This window comes from Erinaceus europaeus, chromosome 2 (genome assembly GCF_950295315.1).
Source record: "Erinaceus europaeus chromosome 2, mEriEur2.1, whole genome shotgun sequence".
Lineage (NCBI taxonomy): Eukaryota > Metazoa > Chordata > Mammalia > Eulipotyphla > Erinaceidae > Erinaceus > Erinaceus europaeus.
The window spans coordinates 185,470,922-185,493,661 of NC_080163.1; the positions used below are offsets into that span (position 1 = coordinate 185,470,922).

The 22,740-nt window shown below is 43.6% G+C and overlaps 2 protein-coding genes and 2 long non-coding RNA genes across 7 annotated transcripts in view; 1 reads left to right on the forward strand and 3 right to left on the reverse strand.

The window, feature by feature from the left end:
• The window catches only part of LOC132537038 (uncharacterized), a 168,469-nt gene extending 157,984 nt beyond the window's left edge, over positions 1-10,485 (forward strand). Inside the window, exon 5 of the long non-coding RNA XR_009548553.1 lies at positions 10,252-10,485. This is a non-coding gene — a long non-coding RNA (uncharacterized LOC132537038). The remainder of the gene's footprint in view (positions 1-10,251) is intronic.
• Positions 2,001-4,387, reverse strand: LOC132537037 (galectin-7-like). Its single transcript, XM_060186474.1, has 4 exons — positions 4,262-4,387; positions 3,812-3,912; positions 2,866-3,067; positions 2,001-2,180 (listed from the first exon to the last, which is right to left on the reverse strand). The coding sequence occupies exons 1-4, from the start codon at positions 4,274-4,276 to the stop codon at positions 2,067-2,069; spliced, it is 432 nt and encodes a 143-aa protein (XP_060042457.1). The 5' UTR covers positions 4,277-4,387; the 3' UTR covers positions 2,001-2,066.
• Positions 10,486-20,585: 10,100 nt separating the features above from the next.
• Positions 20,586-22,740, reverse strand: part of LOC132536802 (uncharacterized) — a 99,983-nt gene continuing 97,828 nt past the window's right edge. For 3 of the 4 annotated variants that reach the window (XR_009548339.1, XR_009548340.1, XR_009548341.1), the window contains exon 6: positions 20,586-20,743. This is a non-coding gene — a long non-coding RNA (uncharacterized LOC132536802). The remainder of the gene's footprint in view (positions 20,744-22,740) is intronic. The other variant, XR_009548338.1, reaches the window with a different exon arrangement.
• LOC132536914 (galectin-7-like) lies at positions 21,137-22,657 on the reverse strand. The gene is made up of 3 exons (XM_060186388.1): positions 22,547-22,657; positions 21,622-21,859; positions 21,137-21,187 (listed from the first exon to the last, which is right to left on the reverse strand). The coding sequence occupies exons 1-3, from the start codon at positions 22,630-22,632 to the stop codon at positions 21,137-21,139; spliced, it is 375 nt and encodes a 124-aa protein (XP_060042371.1). The 5' UTR covers positions 22,633-22,657.

Here is a 22,740-nt window from a genome sequence, read left to right on the forward strand (position 1 = left end):
GATCCATCTTGTCCTACTCCTTTGTAACTGAAATGTAACCAGAATTAAAATTGCCATATAAGCATGTGCAGTTCTTTTGTTTGATTCAGAGAACTTCATGGATCTATCCAGATCTCTCGCCCACTGACCCGTATATTAAGTTCTCTTTTCACCACATCTGGCTCAGGTCTCGTGTTTGAGGATAATCTCTGCAACGTGATCACTGACCTGTGTGGTTCTTCAAGACACAAATATCTTTAGGACAATGTGTCCTTACCCTGTTCCCCAGGGTCACCATCACCAGGCTTATACCATATAGGTTGGGAATAGAGATGATAAAGAGATTCCATACACATGACTTTTACAATTTAAAAAATACTTATTTTATTGAGAGATATACAGAGATAAAGACACACACACACACACACACACACACACACACTGGAGAGAGAGAGAAGAGCCCTGCTCAACTCTGGCTTATGGTGGTGCAGGGAACTGAATCTGGGACTTCAGAACCTCAGGTTTGAATTTTTTTTATAAAATCATTGTGCTATCTCCCCAGCCTATGCCCCCCCCCACTTTTTATCACTTGGAGATTGTGTTTACATAATGACACCATCACTCCTAGTGGTTTTTTATCTCTTTTTCTTTCTTTGAATAATAAAGCGGAAGAGAAGCAGAGACACAGCAGCGCTGATCCACAGCTTGGGTTCCCTCCTCTCCCCCATCCCCACCCTGCAGGTGGTGATGTGGTCTTGAACCTGGGCGCTCTCAAGCTAACATGTGCTCTCTACCAGATACATCACCATCCTGACCATATAAAATTTTCAAAATATAAATGGTGCCAAATAAATAAACCAATGGGACTACAGCAAATGGAAATACTTCTGTGGAGAGACTGTTAAGATTCCCAGTTACCCCAACAACTTGAGGAAGGAAGCTTTGGATAACCCAACATTCTTTTAACTGCCTCGTGTGGTGGTTGTGTTCATTTCAAACATGCTTGTAAAGACATTGGGGGTAGCTAGCATAATGATCATGCAAAGAGACTCTCATGTCTGAGGCTCTCAAGTCCCAGGGTTTTTTTTTTTGTTTGTTTGTTTCTTTATTTTTGGTTTTGTTTTTACCAGAGCATTGCTCAGCCCTGGCTTATGGTGGAGTGGGGGATTGAACCTTGGAGCCTCAGGCAGGAGAGTCTCTTTGCATAACCATTATGCTACCTCCCCCACTTTTGTTTTCACTACTATTTAAAGGCTGCCAAGAGAAATCAAGATTCTAAAATTGTGTCACTCTGCAATAGTCTTACAAGCCTGACATAAACCATTTGAAAATGGTTTAGTGTTTGCATAGAGGAATGCTCCTAATCTTTGTCTATTAACTTTGCAGCCTGACACCTTACTATATTGCCAGATAATTTCCAAGAGCTTCCTGCTGGATTTTTCTATGTATACTGTCCTATCCTCTGCAAATAGTGACAGCTTGACTTCTTCTCTTCTAATCTGTATCCCTTTAATTCTATTGCCTAATTGCTATGGTCTGTGTGAGTGTCCCAAGTGGCATTGACGGAGTGAGGAGGACTGGCAGGTAGCCAAGAACATCTGGTTGGGACATCTGAGAGTCTTGGCGAGAGGACCAAGGCATTTCTCTCCTAATCATTTGCTACACCTTTATTTCTGAATCTCATAAACCTGGAGCTTAGGATGAGAATCTCCTGTGGTAACTAGAATGGTAACTAGAATGCACACACGTCTTCAGCGAGGCTCTGGTGAATGCCCTGTGTGTTGCTTTATGGTACAGCTCTTACACTGACGGGCCTTGCACTGGGACCTTGTCACAAAATAACAGGCCAGCAAGAACCAAATGGCACCCAAGTAGCTCCTGCTGTTGTTCCATCACCCAGTCACACACCTGCCCTCCTGATACTTGTGGGGTTCTGTCGGGGGAGGGTGATAGATAGCGACACCCTTATCTTCACCTCCCTGATTCACAGTCCTCACCCACATGAAGGAGACACAGACACATATGCTGGGACCTGAGTTTATCATCTGAGATCAGGCTCCATGCCTGTCTACTCTCATTTCACGGGCTCAGCAGATGTTCACTGACTCCAGGATGATGTTCCTGCCCACCAACAAATAGTGCACTCTCTGCAGGGGCATCTGGTGGCAGAAGAAGTGATAAGACTGGTTCCCCACCAGGACCTGCAATGGCACAGCAGGGCTTAAGCTCTCAGCTCCAAATAGACAGCTTTCTCATAGAAAATACAGAACTGAAAAGCCACCATGAGCGGAGGAAAGATTATGTGTCCCAGAGATTTGTGCGTCAGGGCCCCCCTTCAAAAAGGAAGCACAGGAACTGGACAAAAGTCCATGAAATAAGAAACTGAGCCAGGTCACCTAGAAATAAAAACCTGGAGGATGAGCCCATCTGCTAGCCCCACTCTGGGCTTTCTCCCAGGGCTGCTCCCTGCTGACTTATTCCAGAAAGACAGTGGACCCACAGCTCACCATGACAGGCCCCTCACTTATTTTGTCATGATGGAGACACAGGAGCCCAGCATGAACTTGAGGGAACTAGGATCTCCCAGTAACAAACAATCTCTGTCACCATGCAGAACCCCCATGTTGGGCCAAAGAGTGGGGCTGGGTATCTAGTCTTGGTCATGGGTCCCTGCTAGGACACCACCTTTGGGCCCTGGCTCCTGCTATTGTTCCATGACCCAGTCACACACCTGCCTGCCTTTCGGATACTTTCAGGGTTCAGTCAGGGGAGGGAGATAGATGGAGATCCCCTGCTCAGCTTGAGTCACTCTGCACCACCCCCCCAACAGGGCCTTCTCGACCTTACCCTCAGAATTTGGTCCTGAACCTGGTGGCAGGGACGTACCTTGAAGCCGTCTTTGGTGGTGATGATCATCACCTCAAATAGCTGTCCATACTGGAAGGGATAATGAGGTCCAAACTCTTCTGTACCCCAAACACCATTCACCCTTGAGTTCAAGACAACCTTGTTCTGATCAAAGCGGGGGTTGAAGTGCAGGGCAATGTCACCATCTGTGCGAGTACTGCACGCCAGGTTGATGTCAGACCTGAGGGGAGGGCAGCATGGGGTTGGTGGGGTAGAATGTAAGAGGGTTCAGACAGACGATGAGGAGATCAAACATCAAGTGCAACAGCTTGAGCCAGGGTTTAAATGTGCCAGAGCTCATCCTGATGTGCACACAGAGCTGGGTTCAAGCAGCAGAAGGAGGGGTTCTGGACAGGTGGCCAGCTCCGACTCAGGGTGTCTGAGGGACAAGGAGGCCTGAACCCCATCCACCTGCTGGGGTCACTGTGGAATGACCTGGGTGCCTTTCATTTTCAAGGATGCTGGAAGCCAGGATGTGAAGCCAGTGTGACCCCAATACTTAAATCATTCCCAGTTACCAAAGAGCTAGAACAGTATCAGGGGCATCCTATTTCTATGCACTCATTATTTCCCTGAAACCAAAAGCTCTCAGAGCTGGGAAGTTATAGGAATGATCAGGTCTCTAGATGCACAAGGCACTTCGAGATCACAGGATCTCTTTCCAGAGCCCCAGTGCTCAGAGTAGAAGGCACAGGACAATTAGAAACCCTAAGATGGTCCTGCAGCATTAAATTCATAGAAAAATGTGAGGACTCCAGCTGCCCAGCAAAAGACAAACAAGGGAGACACTAGATTACAGGAGGTCAGAAATGGACCTGAGATCCAATTCCTCCATGGGCAAGGGTAGCCATGTCTGCTTGGAAGAACTTGCATCAGCTGGGCCTGGGGACCTCCCACCCTCCCCACTGGGCCTCTGGAGTCTCACCTGTCAGTACCAGAGGGAAAGTATCCACGGATTTTCATTGCAGTGCCAACTTGGAGGCCATCAGGGAATGGGGTGTCATACTGCAAAGTGTCTGTGCATGTCTAGACATGGACACAAAAGACAGGGGAGAGAAGGGTGGGTGAAGCCCCAGGATTGAAGGATGGAGAGGTGAAAATAAGAGAGAAGAATGGACACAGAGGAAAGGAAAGACTGCCCACAGGGAAAGAACTGGAGATGGAAACAAAGAATGAAGTGACAAAGACCAGGAGAGAAAAGCCAGGAGGCAGCAAAGGAAGGGGCAGCACTAGGTGGGGGTTTCAACCCTGAATCACAGCCCAGACTCTCAGTCACCTTCCCTCCCATCACTATCCCCTGTGTGACAGAGTCTTAGCTGCCCCAGCCCTCCTCCAGTCTGTGCAGCCTTGGTCCCACACACCCGTGAGCACTCACGCAGCAGTCTGCCATGGTGCCTCAGTGGTGAAGCAGTGGTGTCAGGCTATGGCTGTGGGACTTTAAATAGCAGCAGGACGTGGCTGGTCCTGTTGACTCACCCTCTGTCTTTCCTCATTCTCAGCCACAACTCAGCCACAACCTAGCTGGGTTGGCATTGCACCTTCCTGCTGGGCCCTGCCCTCTGACCCCTGGTTACTCACTGCAGGTTTCCTGGTGCCTGAATTCTCTCTTTTGATCTCAAATGTGTGGGAGAATAATATTCAGAGAATGTGAAAGAAGGTGAAATAAAGCTAACCCGTCTATGGTCAGGTGGTCCTATGTTGTTGTATGCGATGACCCGGGTTCAAGCCCCTGGTGCCCACCTGCAGGAGGGTAGTTTCTTCAGGGGTGGACCATTGCTTCTGCTTCAGTTTCTTTTCTTCCCTTTTCTGCCTCTCTCTGGCTTCTGTATTCTCTGAGCCCCAGAAATAATCCTGGTGCCAAAAAACAAGACAAATAAACAATTTCAAAAGGGGAACAAAAAAATGTAAAAAATATCCAAGCCAGGAAAATCCTGAGTTACTAGGCGTCCTCACATCAACCAAAAATGCCAGAGTTTCTATTTTATGTTTGATTAAGAACAACACAAAAACCTGGCAAATAGCTCACCAAAAGAAGGCCAATAAAACTGTAAACTGGGGATGTTGTTAAGTCTATTGTGTTCTGCCATGATCACACACACACAACTATGTTTTTAAATAAATTTTATTAACAAGGTTGTAAGAGAACAGATACACAACTCTATATGATTCCCACCACTAGAGTTCCATGTCCCATTCCCTCCATTAGAAGGTCCCTTATTCTTTCTCTCTCTGGGAGTATGGACCATAATTCTTTATGGTGTGTAGAAGTTGGAAGGTCTAGTAATTGATTCACTGCTGAACATGGATGTTGGCAAGTGGATCCACACCCTCAGCCTGTTTCTATCTTTCCCTAGTGGGTTTGGGGTCTGCGGAGGTGGGATTCCAGGACACATTGATGAGGTCATCTGCCTAGGGAAGTCAGAATGTCATCATGGTAGTGTCTGCAACTTGGTTGCTGAAAGATGGTAAGATATAAAGCAAATTGTTTAATAAGCAGGAACCCAATGGTAGTAATAGAACAAATGAAACTAGGAATCTTCATGTGGGAAGAAGCTAGGAAGTCTGTTATGTTCCCTGTGGCCCATCACTTTAGTATTTTTTTCCTGAGCTTGATAGCTAACATACAGGTGGAACAGTTCGCTTCTTGACAGGAAAAGCAGCAAGATCTCAATGTTGGAGTTTAGAATTGAGACTATTTTTACAGTCAACCTACACAACAGCAGCTAGTGTCACCTTAACTAGAACTGTCACTAGCAGATGGTGATGAGACTCAAGATTCAATTCCAGACCAATGCCAACATAGCAGCCCTTTTCAGGATACCATGTTACTCCTTTGAAGAAAACAAAAACATTTCTGATGAGACCAATACAAACATCTTAATGCAGACTTCTTAAAATTTACAAATAGATGGGATTTTTCTTTTTTAATTTAATTTTACTAGTGATTTAATAATGATTGAAACCATTTTAAAGATGTATTTATTAGCATGAGAGAATCAGAGCATCACACTGGCACATGCTGAAGGATATACGCTGAGACCTGACCCATACTCGAACCAGGATCCTTAAACCAGTCCTTGCACTTTACACCACATGTGCTTAACCCGCTGTGCTACCACCCAACTTTCCTTCTATTTCTAACATATGTGATGTCAAGGATAACTTCAGGACCACAAACCCTTTACTTCTAACCACTGTGTCACTTTCCTGGTCACTGAAAACACATTTTGAAGAAAGGTAAATTTTATGGAGAAATATTTTAGATCAACAATTAGTGACACAAAACAAAGAAGAACCACTAAAAAGAGGGACTACTTGAAATATGACTACAAACTAGCAACAGAAGCAAAGAAATTTCTATTAATGTCTTCCCTTTCCTTTGTGTCGTCCTTTGCTTTGATGGGATTACTAAAACAGCTGATTAAAGATGTTGTCAAGAATCACAGTCTGAGATTATTCTGTTAAGTGACTCAATCTTTTAAAGTTCAAATATTTAATTTGAATCATCATGGCATTACAAGTGGGATAGTGGGTGTGACTGATTTTGTTTTACCTGGGTTTGTTCTCTTAGAAATAACATTTTTCAGGGGCAGGTGGTAGCACACGTAAGTGCAAAGACCTGCACAAGGATCTGGGTTGGAGCCCGTGTCTCCCCACCTGTAGGGGGGTCACTTCACTTCACAATCATGAAGCAGGTCTTTATCTCTCTCTATTTACCCCTTCTCTCTCAATTTCTCTCTGCAGTAGATTTGTAGTGCCAGTACTGAGCTCCAGTGATAACCCTGGAGACAAATAAAGAAATGACTCCAATTGTCAACAGAAGCATAACTGAATTTACTGTTATAGGCTGATAAGGAAACTTCATTAAGTGTCTGGATCATTTTACTAAAGTATAAATTACTAAGGTGGTTGTACTTCTGTGAACTTTAAAACTTTTATTATCTTTATTTACTGGATAGAGACAGCCATAAATTGAGAGGGTAGGGGGAGAAAAAAATGGCTACAGGAGCAGTGGATTCATAGTGCAGTCACCAAGCCCCAGCGATAACCCTTGAGGCAAAAAAAAAGACATACTTAAATATCTTTTGCTAGCTGAAAGGACAGGGTGTACTGACTGCAGGTATCCATGTGAATGTACCCTTGATCTAAAAAAAAAGTACAGGTCAGGTAATCAGATTATAACAGAGGAAAAGAATATAACCATCACTCTGCTCAAATTATCTTCCTGTTGCCAACCAGAGACAGGACACATAGGACTATTTTTTTAAATATATATAACTTCTAGCATCTCTGGCCAGAGTAGTTTTAGATCTAGTTGAACTTTTAGCTTAAAATGAGGCCCTGGTGCATGATAAGCACCACCTACTATTCCTGGATTTTTCACACTTATAAAAGCCCCTGAAAAGGTTTGGGAAATTCACACTGGGCACAAGGCTCTGACCTCTATTACATTCAAAATTCAATGAAGAACTTTTCCCTTAATGCAAAGTCTAGTGGGACAGTGTTGGCTTCCTATGGTATCAAGCTGTGGGTCTATATTCAATTTCTTTTTTTTTTAATTTAAGAAAGGATTAATTAACAAAACCATACAGTAGGAGGGGTACAATTCCACACAGTTCCAACCACCCAATCTCCATATCCCATCCCCTCCCCTGATAGCTTTCCCATTCTCTATCCCTCTGGGAGCATGGACCCAGGGTCATTGTGGGTTGCAGAAGGTAGAAGGTCTGGCTTCTCTAATTGCTTCCCCACTGAACATGGGTGTTGACTGGTTAATCCATACTCCCAGTCTGCCTCTCTCTTTCCCTAGTAGGGTGGGTCTCTGGGGAAGCAGAGCTCCAGGACACATTGGTGGGGTTTTCAGTCCAGGGAAGCCTGGCCGGCATCCTGATGGCATCTGGAACCTGGTGTCTGAAAAGAGAGTTAACATACAAAGCCAAAAAAATTGTTGAGCAATCATGGACCCAAAGCTTGGAATAGTGGAGAGGAAGTGTTAGGGGGGTACTCACTGCAAACTCTAGTGTACTTCTGCTTTCAGGTATATATTTTGCAGTAGTTTACGGATACATGTGAACATATGCTCTCTCTCACAGAAACTGGTATATATCTAGGTTTTGGGACTTTGTTAGAAAGTGAACCACCTGAGATGGAGTTAGAGTATACTATGAAAGGAAAGGTCTCACCCAAGTAATGAAGCTGAAGGGTTGTCATTCCACACGTGAAGTCTCTGGACACAGTCTGAAGTGAAGCATGTTGAGGTGGCAATCGTTGTGTTGGTTAGGTTGTGATCAGCTGATGCAATATTTTTTGATATGGATTGGGAGAGGCATGTGGGAAAGTGGGCCCTATCCAAGGGTTCCAGGACTGGGGGAAGTAGAGGCTCTATAGTGGAGATGTGAGGTTCCTGCTGTCTTAGGGTTCAAAAAGACAATGGATAGTTAATGATATCATCACATTATTTTGTAATTGGGTTAACTTTGAAAAGTCCTTTTGTTAGGGTTTGCTGTACAGTACCCAGTATCTTGTATATAGCTGTGCTATTGGTTGCTTCTGATCTACTTGGTCTAGGCTTTTGAGAGAGTCTGCATATCAATTACACAGCCTATATATTGAAAAGATTCAGTTTGTGTTTTTTTTTAAGTTTGTGTTTTGAAAAACTTCGAGACATACAATTAATTTCCCCCTCTCGTATTAATTAACTAGTGATTTATATGACTACATTTTACTAGGAGTGTACATAAACACCATTCCCACCACCAAAAGACTGTGACCCATCCCTCCCACCCACTCCCACCCCCCACTGGCCCATGAAGCTGCATGTCTACCCCTCACCACAGGGTTTTTACTTTGATGCCCTATTTACAATTTGGTCAGGTCCTGCTTTTAGTTTCCCTTTCAGATATTCTTACTCAACTTCTGTTGATGAGTGGGGTCATCCCATACTCATCTTTATCTTTCTTACTTAGCTAACTTAACATAATTCCTTCTAGCTCTGTCCAAGATGGGTCAGAGAAGGTGGGTTCATTGTTCTTGACTATATTCAATTTCAAAGGGAACTCATCTGAACTTCTACACCTTGTCTGAAATAGACCATGGAGATGGTTCTGTGCCCTGCATGTTTGAGGTTCTGAGTTGGTCCAAGGGATGGCAGCTCCCTTTTTAAATCTGTGTCACTCTCTGGACTCCACCTCTACCATATGTGTTTAGACCTGAGCCCTATGGCAGAAATATATCTTGAAGCCTTCTCTTCCTCCTCCTCCTGTTCCAGGGAGAGAAAGACACCTGCAGACCTGATTCACCATCCATGAAGTCTTCCTCTTGCAGATGGGAAGTGGGGGCTCCAACCTGAGTCATTGCATTTGGTGATATGTATGCTTAACCAGGTGTGCCACCGCCTGACTCCCTCGCCTTGTTTGGTGATGATCATCACCTCAAAGGCTCCCCTGGTGGAAGCGAAAACCATTTCCATGTTCCTCTCTACCACCAGCACCATTCTCCCTTCTGGTGAAAACAACTTGTTTTGGCACTGTGTGGGTTTAAATGTGGAACAACTTCAGCATCTGGCCACTGATGCCTGTCAGAATTTTTTGAAACCTGTTGGTTAGGTGGTAGGGGTTAGGTGATAGATGTTACAAAGACCACACACACCAAGCTCAGGCACTGTGGGCCAGGGTTTAAAATACCAGGGCACACTCCCATGCATAGAGCTGGGTGTCCACACAACAGAAAGTGGGTTTGGACAGGAGGCAGGAGCTCAGATCCAGAGTGTCTGGAAATGTGGAGGTGGTCTGGAAACCATTTACCTGGTGGGGGTCACTGTGCAATGGGCAGGATCCCCTTCATTTCCAAGGATTCTGGAAGTTTTCAAGAATCCTTGGTGTGACAACCAGAAAGCCTCCAATTCCCAGGGAATCCATAGTTCCCAGAGAGCTATAACACTATCAGGGGCATCATGTTTCCATGTATTCAATGTTGCCAAGAAGCCAGAAGTTCGGGAATTTATAGGAATGATGGCCAGGTCTCCTGCCAGGAACCATTTCTCTGCTTGATAGATGATAAGCTTTGAAACAATGGAAGCCCTCGAGACAAGTTTCATTTCCCCCTGGGCAGGCCATTTTCCCCTCAGGTAGACCATTTATCAGAAACAGTGACACAACACATAGTTGTGGTAGCAAACACGATTTCATCCATTGTATGTTGCAAGGAACATTCCCCCTTTGAAGATTGCTCCCCCTCCTCCTCCTCCAGCACTTCCCCCCTCCTTCCCCAAAGCCTTATAATGCCTGTGTTCACAATAAAATTTACAGCTTGATCAGAAACTTGGCTTGCTGTCATTCTTCGTGTCTCATGTCCCTATCATTTCAGGTCTCATTGGGTTCCTAGCCCCTGCTCACCGCCCTGCTGGCCGGGGCATTCTGGCGCCCGAGCGTGGGGCGAAGAAGCCTTCTGGACCTAGAAACTCAGCTGATCGAGAGGGTAGGCCTACCCAAATTCACTGAGTTACCGCGACCGAGGGGGTAACGCAAAGACTCGCAGAGATCGCCACAGAACTACCCGACCGTGAGTCGCATCTGGAGGAGAGTGTTCACAGCGGCTGAGGTAAGCAAAACCATGGGACATGAATTTAGCAAACAAGATTTATTCATTAAAGGACTCAAGGAGTCACTCAAGACACGAGGAACTAAGGTTAAAAGAAAGAATTAAAGAAGTTTTTAGATTATTGGAAATATTTGCCCCTGGCTCCCCCAGGAAGGCACTATAGATGAGAAACGTTGGAGGAGAATTGGTGACTGTCTTAATGATTACTATCAGTCTTTTGGTCCTGAACGTGTACCTGTTTCTGCCTTTTGTTACTGGAATTTAATTAATGATATCTTAAAAATCTATAATAATCACCCTGATATTAAAAACCTTATTACAGAGGGTGAAAAGGTCCTCCGGCAACTTTCTCGTCTGCTGTCCAGGAAAAGACCCCATCTCCATGCCCTTCTGTGGTTATTGATCTTGACCCCCCAGTACCCAGTCAAAATAAAAGCCTCCCAGCACCCGATGAAAGTAAAAGCCCTGTTCCCCTCCCTACAGGTCCCTCCTCACTTACTAAAGTTCCCTTTATTGACCCTCCTATTGCTAATTCACATGAGGACGAAACCCAGCATTCTTTCCCCCGCCTCTATCCAGTTTTACAAAACCTCCCACAAAATCCCCCCTCTCCTGAAGCACTTCCCGCGGCGGAGGATGAGGCTTTGCTAGAAAAAGAGGCTGCCAAATACCACAATCCTGATTGGTATCCTCCTCCCTTTAGTCCCCCTCCCTATATCCATGCCCTCGCTCTCCAGCCTGACCCTCTCCTTGACAACCCCTCCATCAGGAGGGCATGCTCAGGAGGCCTTACAGGAATTTCCACTCTCTGCAAGGTCCTTGCTGACTGGAGAGAGCAGCTTCAATTAATGAAAAAAATAGCTGCAGTTACAGAAGAACTTACATTATTAGCCTCACCTAAAAACCCAATCCCTAAAACTAAAGCTAAAACTAAACCATCCAAATCTAAACTGGTTTTGGCTTTCCCTGTTACTCGGAGCCAGGCTCAAACTAGCTAACCCTAACCCCTATGCTCTTCCTTGTCCAGACTGCCTCCCTACATCCCTCCGTTTTGTGCTATGGTCCTTGACTTGGCCAATAATACTGATTAGACCACCAAGGCTAAAACTCAACTAGCACGAAAAACAGCTTCCCTTAGAAAATTAGTAGAAAAAAAAAATGAGAACATTTACAATTAGTTAAAGAACTGTGGGCTCTTGATTTGGCATTATCTTAAAACTAGTCAGCCAAAAAAGATCCAGCTTTTTTCCCTCTACTCTCAGAAAGCTTAAAACCAGTTCTGAGTGAGATCTTATCTGGCTAACAAGCTATTCCTTAGAGAAAAAATGGAATCAATCAAACAAGATGTTCTCTTTAACTTAAAAGCTATTAATCAGAAAACCAGTACACACTTTTGATAGAAATTTAATGATTTGTTTCTTTAAAACTGTAAAATGTACCTTAGCTCAGAAAAAGAACTTCCAAAGATTTTTCTCTGCGCAGCGGCAGTAAACTAAGCCCGCCTGTTCCGCCCTCACAGCCAATCACGGCACAGAGCTCCTGCTCCACAGATTGGCAAAGACTGCAGTCAATCATTCCCTACGCCCCTCCTGGGGGGGTAGATAGTCTGTGAGTTATGAATCCAAAAACCAAAGCGGTTTTTCAAAGAGAAATTTTTCTTTTCACCAAGAATGTATGTTTTAAGTCTGTGCTAACCTTGTTTTCATTAATGTGTGTTAACCCCTAGGTAACTAAAGTTTGTTTTAAGTTTTAAATAAGATTTAGTTAAGCTAAATGTGGTTTTAAAGATCCCGACTCATAGAGTTGGCACACCTTTACCAAAGTAAAATATAGGACAGTTCGTCCTTCTGATAGCTAATATCAGCATCAATTCATTAGTTAAAAGATTTTCTGAGATCTCTAGGCATGGTAAAATGCCTCTATAGTCTCTCTCACTCTTGTGAGAATTGTAAATCTTACCAGCACCCCAATACCAACTGCCACTGTTTGTTAATTTAATTCCATGCTTGAACTGACTTTTAATAACCCAGTCAGTGTAGAATAGTGGCCTTGCCAGAAAATAAGGGTTAAACATATTCCTGGCCTGATAAAAATTTTTTATTCAACAGATGTGATTCAACAAAATTATTTAGTGTAAAATGGTCATCTAAAAGAAATATTAACAGTAAAAATTTATTTTAACATTTCAGCTATAAGGTTTATTTTAGCTTTTTAAGTTACCTATCCAAATCAAAGTGAAAGATCAATTAAGTTGTGTACCCACCCTTGTTCATAGCTGCCCTAAGGGTGTGATAGCTTTGTGATAAACAAAGATCCTAACAAACAAAGTTTAACATTTTACTTAAAATTGTTTTTAAGACTGGCTTGGGTTAGTAAAAGATAACACAATGGTTATGTTAATTATTTACATGCCAGAGGCTTTTGCGCTGGTTTTCCTCTTTATATCTTTCTGCTTTTAAAAATTATCTGGTTTGTTTTAAGACACTGCCAGAGGTTTATTCTTGATAAATTAAGGTAATACATTGTGCTTTTGGTCTGATAGAAGATTTGTTTTGGCAAATCCTGATTTAACAAAATTATTATTTTGAACATTTAAGTTATGAGGTTTTATTTTAGCCTTTTAAGTTGCCATATTAGAGTTCTAAGGAACAAAATCTATTAAGAGTTTATATCTATGCTTACTCATGATAGCCTTGTGATGAGTAAAGATCTTAGTAAACTAAAGGTATAATAGTGTGCTTAAACTGTCTAATCAGTTTAAAATAATGCCAAAAAAATGGTAAACATCTTATCATGTCAACACATTAGGTATTGACTTTCTATAACATATTGGTATATTCTAATAAAGAGCCTTTTAAAATCATAGAAAAAACCTCAAGCCAATTCTAACCATTAGATCATCAATTAACTTGGTACAAGTTTTCTCCCTAAGTAAAATATTATAGGTACATCTGCACATGAAGAACTGACTGCTCATATGGTAAGATTTAAAACTAAACATTTTTAATTTTTTATTTATGGGTGTGTGATGACTCCTAAAGTCACTCATATCCTAAAATTTTTCTCATTTTTTTTACAAACCTCTTAAAAATTTTTACGCTTGACCTGCCATAGTGAGAGCACTTTACTGGCTCCTGCATTGTTTAATTAAGTCCTGCTATTCAGACTTTTAAGATTAATCTCCATTGATAAAAGCCAATGCTCTCTGACAGATTGATGTAATTCACCTGCCCATGTTTAGTAAACAAAAAAATTTTTTTTTCTCAGTTGATATTTTTTTCTAAATTTATGTGGGCTACAGCTCAAACAAGAAAAACTAAAACCCTTAAGCTTAATTAATAAAAAAAGAAGGGGAATGCACCCCCCCAGTATTCAGTTGGCTAAAGTGTCAATGCACCCCCCAGTATTCAGTTGGCTAAAGTGTCAATGAAGTAACATACTAAACCTTTTTAATATTTACAAAAATTTGAATTGTCCATTTATTGTATCTCATTGACAAAGCCACCCACTTTTCCAGTCACAGAAACATATTTACTTTTTCTCTTTTTCAACACTGGATGTCCATGTTTGTTTTCCTTTTATTATGATGGATGACATTGCTCTTGCAAAATCTACAGAGTCCCTGTTGGCAAGTCCTTACCACAAAGGACGCCATGGCAGTATACACTCCAGCTAACCTCACCAGCCTATCCAAGTCTTCTCTTTCTGCTGACCTACCACTGCTGACTTCATCTTTGCATGTTTATTGACTGCTCACTTTTCTCAAAATGTTCCTCGATGTTCAAGGAACCTCACCTTAACTTCTAATGTGTATGTACTTCCTCTGTGTTTTGGTAAACACCACCCTATATTTTCATGTCAATTCTTCTCTACCTGGTCCTTGCCTCCTAGTTTTGCTTGTTCCACAGCTGACCCTCTATGAAGAAGAAAAATTTCATCAGTTGGCGCTGACCAGACCAGACGTGCTGTGTTTATTCCCCTGGACATCATATCCACTGACTGCTTCCCTTAGACTTGCTGGTGGGGCACTAGGACATTCCATTTACTTCTCCCATGATTTTTCTAACAAATTACAGCAAGTCATAGACTCCACCCCAAATAGTCTAGAGTCATTACAGAGACAGATCACGTCACTGGCAAAAGTTACTTTACAGAACAGGCGAGCTCTTGACCTTTTGACGGCAGAAAAGGGAGGAACCTGCCTAGCTTTACAAGAAGAATGTTGTTTTTACATTAATGAATCAGGAGTTATAGAAGAAAATGTCAGAAACCTACAAACACTTAGTTGAGATGTGAGAAATAGATATGACCCTTCCTTTACACAATCATGGATGAATTCCCCCTTTTTTACTTGGCTGCCCTCAATTGTAGGACCCTTGATTAGTCTTTTGTTAATGATTACCTTAGGACCCTTTATTTTTAATAAGATTACTGATTTTATAAAACGGCGGATTGACTTCTTGGCATCAAAACCTTTGCAAATTCATTATTACAGACTTGATTTGGCTGATAGAGGCCTGGCTGAACCTGAGGATGACTGACCTCCTTTTCGGATGGCATAAAACTCAGAATTATGCACTGAGACATCCAACCTTGGCAGGGAAAAGACACCAGTAAGGGGTGCAAGGCAAAGCACTGCAGGGGGAGGACCCTATAGTCCGCCTCTGAGTCCCCCGTGAAGCAAACCTGATTTGCATGGAGGTTGGTGTCGGCAACAAAAAATCGTTCCCCTGGAAACTGTGGCTCTGCCTCCCCTCCCCAAAAAGACACCGAGAGCCTTATAAGATGCGGGAAGGTTGGTTTCTGCACCCACCCCGTGGGAGGAATCGGGTCAATACTTCCCCCCTCTGGTTATACCTGCTGTTCAGGTCCCTGCTCCTCACCTCAACTGCCTGCCTCAAGTTAAATTATAACGAAGGGATGAGATGCCAGGAACCATTTCTCTGCTTGATAGATTATAAGCTTTGAAACAATGGAAGCCCTCGAGACAAGTTTCATTTCCCCCTGGGCAGGCCATTTTCCCCTCAGGTAGACCATTTATCAGAAACAGTGACACAACACATAGTTGTGGTAGCAAACACGATTTCATCCATTGTATGTTGCAAGGAACATTCCCCCTTTGAAGATTGCTCCCCCTCCTCCTCCTCCAGCACTTCCCCCCTCCTTCCCCAAAGCCTTATAATGCCTGTGTTCACAATAAAATTTACAGCTTGATCAGAAACTTGACTTGCTGTCATTCTTCGTGTCTCATGTCCCTATCATTTCAGGTCTCATTGGGTTCCTAGCCCCTGCTCACCGCCCTGCTGGCCGGGGCAGTCTCCTGCAGATCTCAGGATCTCTTCCCAAAGTTTCAGGGCTCATATAGAAAGTCAGGACTACTTTGGGGACCCTGAGATTTCCCTGGATGCCTGGCATTGTGTAGTAGATAAGTTATTGGATTCTCACATGAGGTTCTGAATTCTATCCCCAGCATTATATGTCCCGGAGTGATGCTCTTGTTCTCTTTGTAGCCCAGTTAATAGTCCGCCCACCCCAGTCAGAATTATTGCTAGGATTTGATATTTGCAGAATGCCAACATCCCCAATGATTATTTTATTTATAGAAGGTGTAAGACAGAGAGCTTTCATAAGGGAGTAAGAGAGACACCTGCAGCACTGCTCCACCTCTCGTGAAACTTCCTTCTTGCAGGTGGGGACCAGGAGCTTGAACCCAAGTTGTCATGTGCGGTGATGTTTTTCCCTTTACTAGGTCCACCATCACCTGTTACCAGTAAAAAATGTGTACTGGACTGGGGACCCAAGTCTCAGTGGGCAAGGGTGGCCACTCCTGTATTAGAAGAAGTTGAGTCATCTAAGACTGGGGACGGCCCACCCTCCCTGCTAGGCCTGGAGTCTCACCTATCAGAACAGCAAGGAACAGCTCCACTGATTCTCACCACAGTGGCAATTCCAATGCTATGTGCAGAAGGCTTTGTGAAAAGAGACAGGGGGACAGATATGTGAGTCATTCCTCAGGGTTAAAGGACCAAAATGGAGACCATCAGAAAACAGAAGAATGGATATGTGAAAGGAAACAGATCCATGCAGGGAAAGAGATGGAGAAGAAAACAAAGAATATACTGTAAATGATTCAGAGATAAAAGCTAAGAGGAAAAAAAAAGACTCAGAAGCAAACTACCCCAATAAATAATGGGAGAAAGAACTGAATAGATGCTCCACCAAAGGGGATATTCATATGGCCAACAGACATGTGACAAAATCACTGACAACCAGAGAAATTCAAAGTAAGACAACAATCAGATACCACCTCTCCCGAGTGAGAATAATCTCCATCAAAAAGGACAGTAGCTACAAGTACTGGCAGGGATATTGTGAGAAAGGGGCTCTTCTACATTGCTGCTGTGGATGTAAATTACTGCAGCCCCTGAGGAAAACTATTTGGAGGGTCCAAAAAATATTATAAATCAATTTACTATATGAACCAGAAATTCCTCTCCTAGGCATCTTAAAGACACAAAACACCTATTAAAAAAGATTTATGCACATTTCTGTTTATGGAAGGGTCACTTGTTTTGGTTTCCTTGTTTTTTGTTTGTTTATTGTTTTATTTTTATTTGTTTATGGAGATTCAGGGGATTGAAACTGGGACTTCAGAGCTTTAGACAAGAAAGTCTTTTGTGGCATAGCTATTTACAAGATACTGGGTACTATATAGCAAACTCTAACAAAAGGACTTTTCAAAGTTAACCCAATTACGAAATAATGTGATGATATCATTAACTATCCATTGTCTTTTTGAACCCTAAGACAGCAGGAACCTCACATCTCCACTAAAGAGCCTATATTTCCCCCAGTCCTGGAACCTTAGGATAGGGCCCACTTTCCCACATGCCTCTCCCAATCCATATCAAAAAATATTGCATCAGCCGATCACAACCTAACCAACACAATGATTGCCACCTCAACATGCTTCATTTCAGACTGTGTCCAGAGACCTCAGGTGTGGAATGATAACCCTTCAGCTTCATTACTCGGGTGAGACCTTTCCTTTCATAGTATTCTCTAATTCCATCCCAGTTGGATCACTTTCTAACAAAGTCCCAAAACCTAGATATAGACCAGGTTCTGTGAGAGAGAGCATATGTTCACACGTATGCATAAACAAGTGCAAAATATATACCTGAAAGCAGAAGTACACTAGAGTTTGCAGTGAGTACCCCCCTAACACTTCCTCTCCACTATTCCAAGCTTTGGGTCCATGATTGCTCAACAATTTGTTTGGCTTCGTATGTTAACTCTCTTTTTAGCCACCAGGTTCCAGATGCCATCAGGATGCCCGCCAGGCTTCCCTGGACTGAAGACCCCACCAATGTGCCCTGGAGCTCCGCTTCCCCAGAGACCTACCCTACTAGGGAAAGAGAGAGGCAGACTGGGAGTATGGATTAACCAATCAACACCCATGTTCAGCGGGGAAGCAATTACAGAAGCCAGACCTTCCACCTTCTGCAACCCACAATGACCCTGGGTCCATGCTCCCAGAGGGATAGACAATGGGAGAGCTATCAGGGGAGGGGGTGGGGTATGGAGATTGGGTGGTGGAAATTGTGTGGAGTTGTACCCCTTCTACCCTAATGTTTTGTTAATTTATCCTTTCTTAAATAAAAAATAAATTTAAAAAAAGAAAGTCTTTTGTACAGCCATTATGTTGTCTCCTTAGCCTGAGGCAGGGCTTTAAGTAACAGCCAACAATTGGAAACATTAACAAATTAATGATTACAGAACATGTGACATGAGGGACTGGGTGGTGGCATGTGTCACCATATGCAAGGGCCTGGGTGTTCCTGTATGCGGGGATCCACTGGTAAGGGAGAGCCTCATTAATGGTGAAGAAATATTGCAGATCTCTCTCTCCTCTTCCTCTTTTAATTTGCCTCTGTCCTATCCAATAAAGGGGGTGGAGGGAGGGAAAATGGTAGATTCCTGGTGCAGGCACCAAGCCCCAGCAAAAACCCTGGTGGTAAAATAAAGTTTTGATGTATATATTAGTGGAGTACTACACTGCTGTGAGAAATGATGACATGTTCTCACTTACTACAGCACAGATGGGACTAAGGGAATCATGACAAACAAAAGAAAGCTGTAAGAAGTACGAATACCCAATGACCTCACTCACAGACGGGCTGTAAGAAATAACGCAAAGGACAGTACAGGATGAGTCGTCAATGGACTGCGGTCTACTGCAGCAGATTTGGGGACTCACAAGGGGGGAAGGGAAGAGCACTAGTGGAAGATGGGGACCTCAGTCTCTATGGAGAAACAAGATGGTGGTTTGGGTGAGGACAAAGTGTACTGATACTCATCTTGGGGAGATGTGGAAATGTACTCTTGTGACAAAAGCAAACCTGTAGCCAACATTTCCTCAGGAAAGTGACACTAGAGTTGTAAACATAAACAAGTAATTTTTTAAACATTTGAAAGACTCAGCTATGGCCTGTGCATTTAAATGTTTGAGACATTCAATTAATTTTCCCCCTCTCATATTAAATAGTGATTTATATGACTACAAGTTAATAGGAGTGTACATAAACACCATTCCCACCACCAAAAGACTGTGTCCTATACCATCCCCCACAATCCCCTCCCTCAGTGAAGCCAAACATCCACTCTCACCCTCCGCCCAGAGATTTTTACTTTGGTGCCCTACTCCATACTCAATGAAATCCTGCTTTCAGTTTCCCTTTCTGTTCTTCTTTCTCAACTTCTATTTATGAGTGGGATCATCCCATACTCGTCTTTGTCTTTCTGACTTAGTTCACTTAACTTAATTCCTTCTAGCTTCATCCTAGTTGGGTCAGAGAAGGTGGGTTCATTGTTTTTAATAGCTGTGTAGTATTCCATTGTGTATATAGACTACAGCTTTCTCAGCCACTCATCTATTGTTGGGCACCTGGTTTGCTTCTAGGTTTTAGCTATTATGAATTGTGCTATGAACATAGGTGCGCTCATATCATATTGGTTGGGTGTTATGGGGTCCTTGGATCTTATCCCTAGGAGAGGAATTACTGGGTCATATGCAAGGTCTATGTCTAGCTTTGTGAGAGTTCTCCAGACTGCTCTCCACAGAGGTTGGACCGATTTACATTCCCACCAGCAGTGCAGAAGGGTTCCTTTGTCCCCACAGCCTCTCCAGCATTTGTTGCTTCTGTCCTTTTAGATGTATGCCATTCTCACAGGAGTGAGGTGGTATCTCAGTGTTGTCTTTATTTGCATTTCTATGACAATAAGTGACCTGGAGCAATTTTTCAGTTGCTAAAAAGTAATTTTTTTAAAAGGGAAGAATATCCACTGGATGAGATAGTAGCTGAGATACGCACATTCGGGAAATACAAAGAGTGTCACACAACATAAATACACACCAAGATATTATAATTAAAATAAAAATAAATTTAGGATAAAGAAGATCCTGAGGGCAGCAAGGGGGTAGGTGGGGAAGGAACAGGTTCCCGGACTGGGCAGACAACCCCACAGAGACACACTCTACCCAATTTCCCCTGTGTGATGGAAGCCTCAGTAGCCCACGTCTCTTGCAGACTGTGCAACCTTGATCCCAGACGTCCACCCCACCCAACCCTAGATCACTCACACAGCAATTGCCATAGTGCCTCAGTGGTGGTTATGGGTACTGGATTTTATTTTAGTTTTTATCCCCCTACTTTTTTTCAATTCAATGTAATTTTATTAGTAAATTGATAACGGTTTATGAGATTATAGGGTATAGTTCCACACTGCACCAACCACCAAAGTTCTGTGCTCTCCCCACCCACAACTTTTGATAGTCACCATAATTCTCACAAAGTCTTAGAGACATCTTGTCTAGTGTGTGTGTGTGTGTGTGTGTGTGTGTGTGTGTGTGTGTGTGTGTGTGTGTGTGTGTGTGTTCAATGTGCTTCAATTCTCTATATTCCACATATGACAAAACTGCTTGGTAGTTGTTCAGTGTCTGTGTGGGCAGAGACTTCTCAGCAGTGCCCAAGACTAGACCTCTTGATGTTACACAGCACCCAGTGGAAAACAGTTCCAGACACTAGGCTCATCTAGGGGGTGATGGGAAAATGGACCCCCCACACACATACCTAGAGCCCCACAATTGCCTCCAGCAGCTGTCAGGGGAGCTGGGCTTTCATACCAGCTGAGATCACTGAGGGGAGAGTCTGAGCAGCTGTCATGATGGGCCCCAGGAGATGAGGGGTAGACAGAGCTAAGTAGTTTGAAAGGGGAACAGAAATGTCCATGTTAGAAACAGCCCGGGGGGGGGGGAGGGTTGGGCAATGGCACAACAGATTAAGCACACATAGTAAGTGCAAGGACCCACTCAAAGATCTGGTTTCAAGCCCCCTGGCTCCCCACCTGCAGGGGGGAAGTTTCATAAGTGGTGAAGCAGTTCTGCAGGTGTTTGTCTTTCTCTCTCCTCTATTTTCCCTCCCTTCTCGATGTTCTCAGAATAACTGGGGATCATTTTGGTAAATGAAACACTAGTTTAAATGTTAAGAAATGGAGTAGGAGACACAGTATAATGACTTTCCTGCCTGAGGCTCCAAAATTCCAGTAATCACCAATAATAATAATAATCAGACAATGTAGAGCACACGTGTTATAATGCTGAAGAACCTAAATTCAAGCCCCTGGGTGCACAGCAGCGAAGCTAAAGAAGAGCAGTGTTGGAGAGACAGTATAATGGTTCTGCAAAAGTTCTTAATGCCTGAGGCACTAAAGTCCCAGGTTCAACCCCCAGTACCACCATAAAGCAGAGGTGAGCAGTGCTCTGGTAAATCTCTGTATCTTTTTGTCATTAAAAATGAATAAATAAATTAAAAAAATAGCAGTGCTACAGATGCCTTTCCCCTTCTGCTTCTCTATGTCAGAGCAAATAAATAGGTAAAATAAGTTAAGGATTTCATTTGGAACATGCCAGTATTCCAGGGTATAATATTGGGTATAATACATTTAGTTTTACCTATGATTGACATGGGTGGGGACTGGTTAAGGGGATAGAGTGAGGCTGGAGACCTCCCCACCCAACCCAGCCCTGGTCACACTTTGGACCCCACCTCCCCTGGATATCCTGGCCCTCCCCACCTGAGTTTGGAACTGAGCCCTGGGGCAGACACACACCTTGAAGCCTTCTTGGTCAGTGATTATCATTATCTCGAAGGCCTGCCCACGGTGGAAGGGAAAACCACTCCCACATTCCTCTACATCCCAAACACCATCTTCCCTGGTGTTGAAGACCACCTGGCACTTCTGAAAGCAGGCACAGAGGTGCAGGGCATAATCAGCATCACGCCATTCGCTGCAGGTCAGGCCTATTTCAAACCTGTGGGTTGGTGGTAGAAGATAGGTGTAATTGGAGGTGTTCAGAGACCACCCAGACCAAAGTCAAGCACCATGGACCAGGATTTAAATAATCAGAGCACACCCCAGTGCACACAGAGCCAGGTGCTCACACAACAGGAGGGGTGTGACCCAGGGTGTTTGAGAATGTGGAGGTGGCCTGCATGCCAGTCACCTAGTGGGGTCACTGTGCAATGACCTAGGTCCTCTTCATTTTGAAAGATGTAGAAGCTAGCATGTGATATCAGAGTTCACCCAATTCCCAGAGCATCCCCAGAGTTCTAGAATAATATCAGGGTCATCCTATTTTCATGCACTCGTTTCCTGATATTTCCAGACTCAGGAGGTTATGGGAGTATTGGCTAAGTTTCCAGATGCACAGGCAACTTCAGATCACAGGATGTCTCGCAAGAGTTCCAGGGCTCAGAGTGGAAGTCATGGGATGATTATTAGGAATCCTGAGGTTGTCCTAGCCCCTTAGATTCTCAGGAAGATGTGAAGACTCCAGTTGCCCAACGGAGGACAAACAAGGGAGACACCATGTTACACAAAGTTGAAATGGACATGAGATCCAAGTCTCATTGGGCAAGGGCGGCCATGTTTGGTTGGAAGACCTTGAGTAGCTGGGACTGGGGACTTCCAACCCTCACCACTGGGCCTGGAGTCAAACCTGTCTGAGCAGCATGGAACAGATCCACAAATTTTCACCACAGTGCCAATGTCAATGCCATTGGGGAGGGTAGATGTGTAAAGCATGATCACTACTGTGCTCTAAAGGAGAAGAAGAAAGATGTTAGGGGATTGCCTGGAGAGAGACCATTAGCCTGAAATAACTTCACTACCCCTGACACCCTGCCGGTATTC

Coding starts and splice junctions, on each gene's coding strand:
- LOC132537037 (XM_060186474.1), bottom strand. Junction 3,068..3,811: donor TTTCCCTCTGGTACTGACAG/GTGAGACTCCAG, acceptor CCCTCCCCTCAG/GTCTGACATCAACCTGGCGT. Junction 2,181..2,865: donor CCACCAAAGACGGCTTCAAG/GTACGTCCCTGC, acceptor GTGCCATTGCAG/GTCCTGGTGGGGAACCAGTC.
- LOC132536914 (XM_060186388.1), bottom strand. CDS start 22,632: ATGCTTTACACATCTACCCTCCCCAATGGCATTGACATTGGCACTGTG. Junction 21,860..22,546: donor GTTCCATGCTGCTCAGACAG/GTTTGACTCCAG, acceptor ACCAACCCACAG/GTTTGAAATAGGCCTGACCT. Junction 21,188..21,621: donor GGGCTCAGTTCCAAACTCAG/GTGGGGAGGGCC, acceptor GCTCTTCTTTAG/CTTCGCTGCTGTGCACCCAG.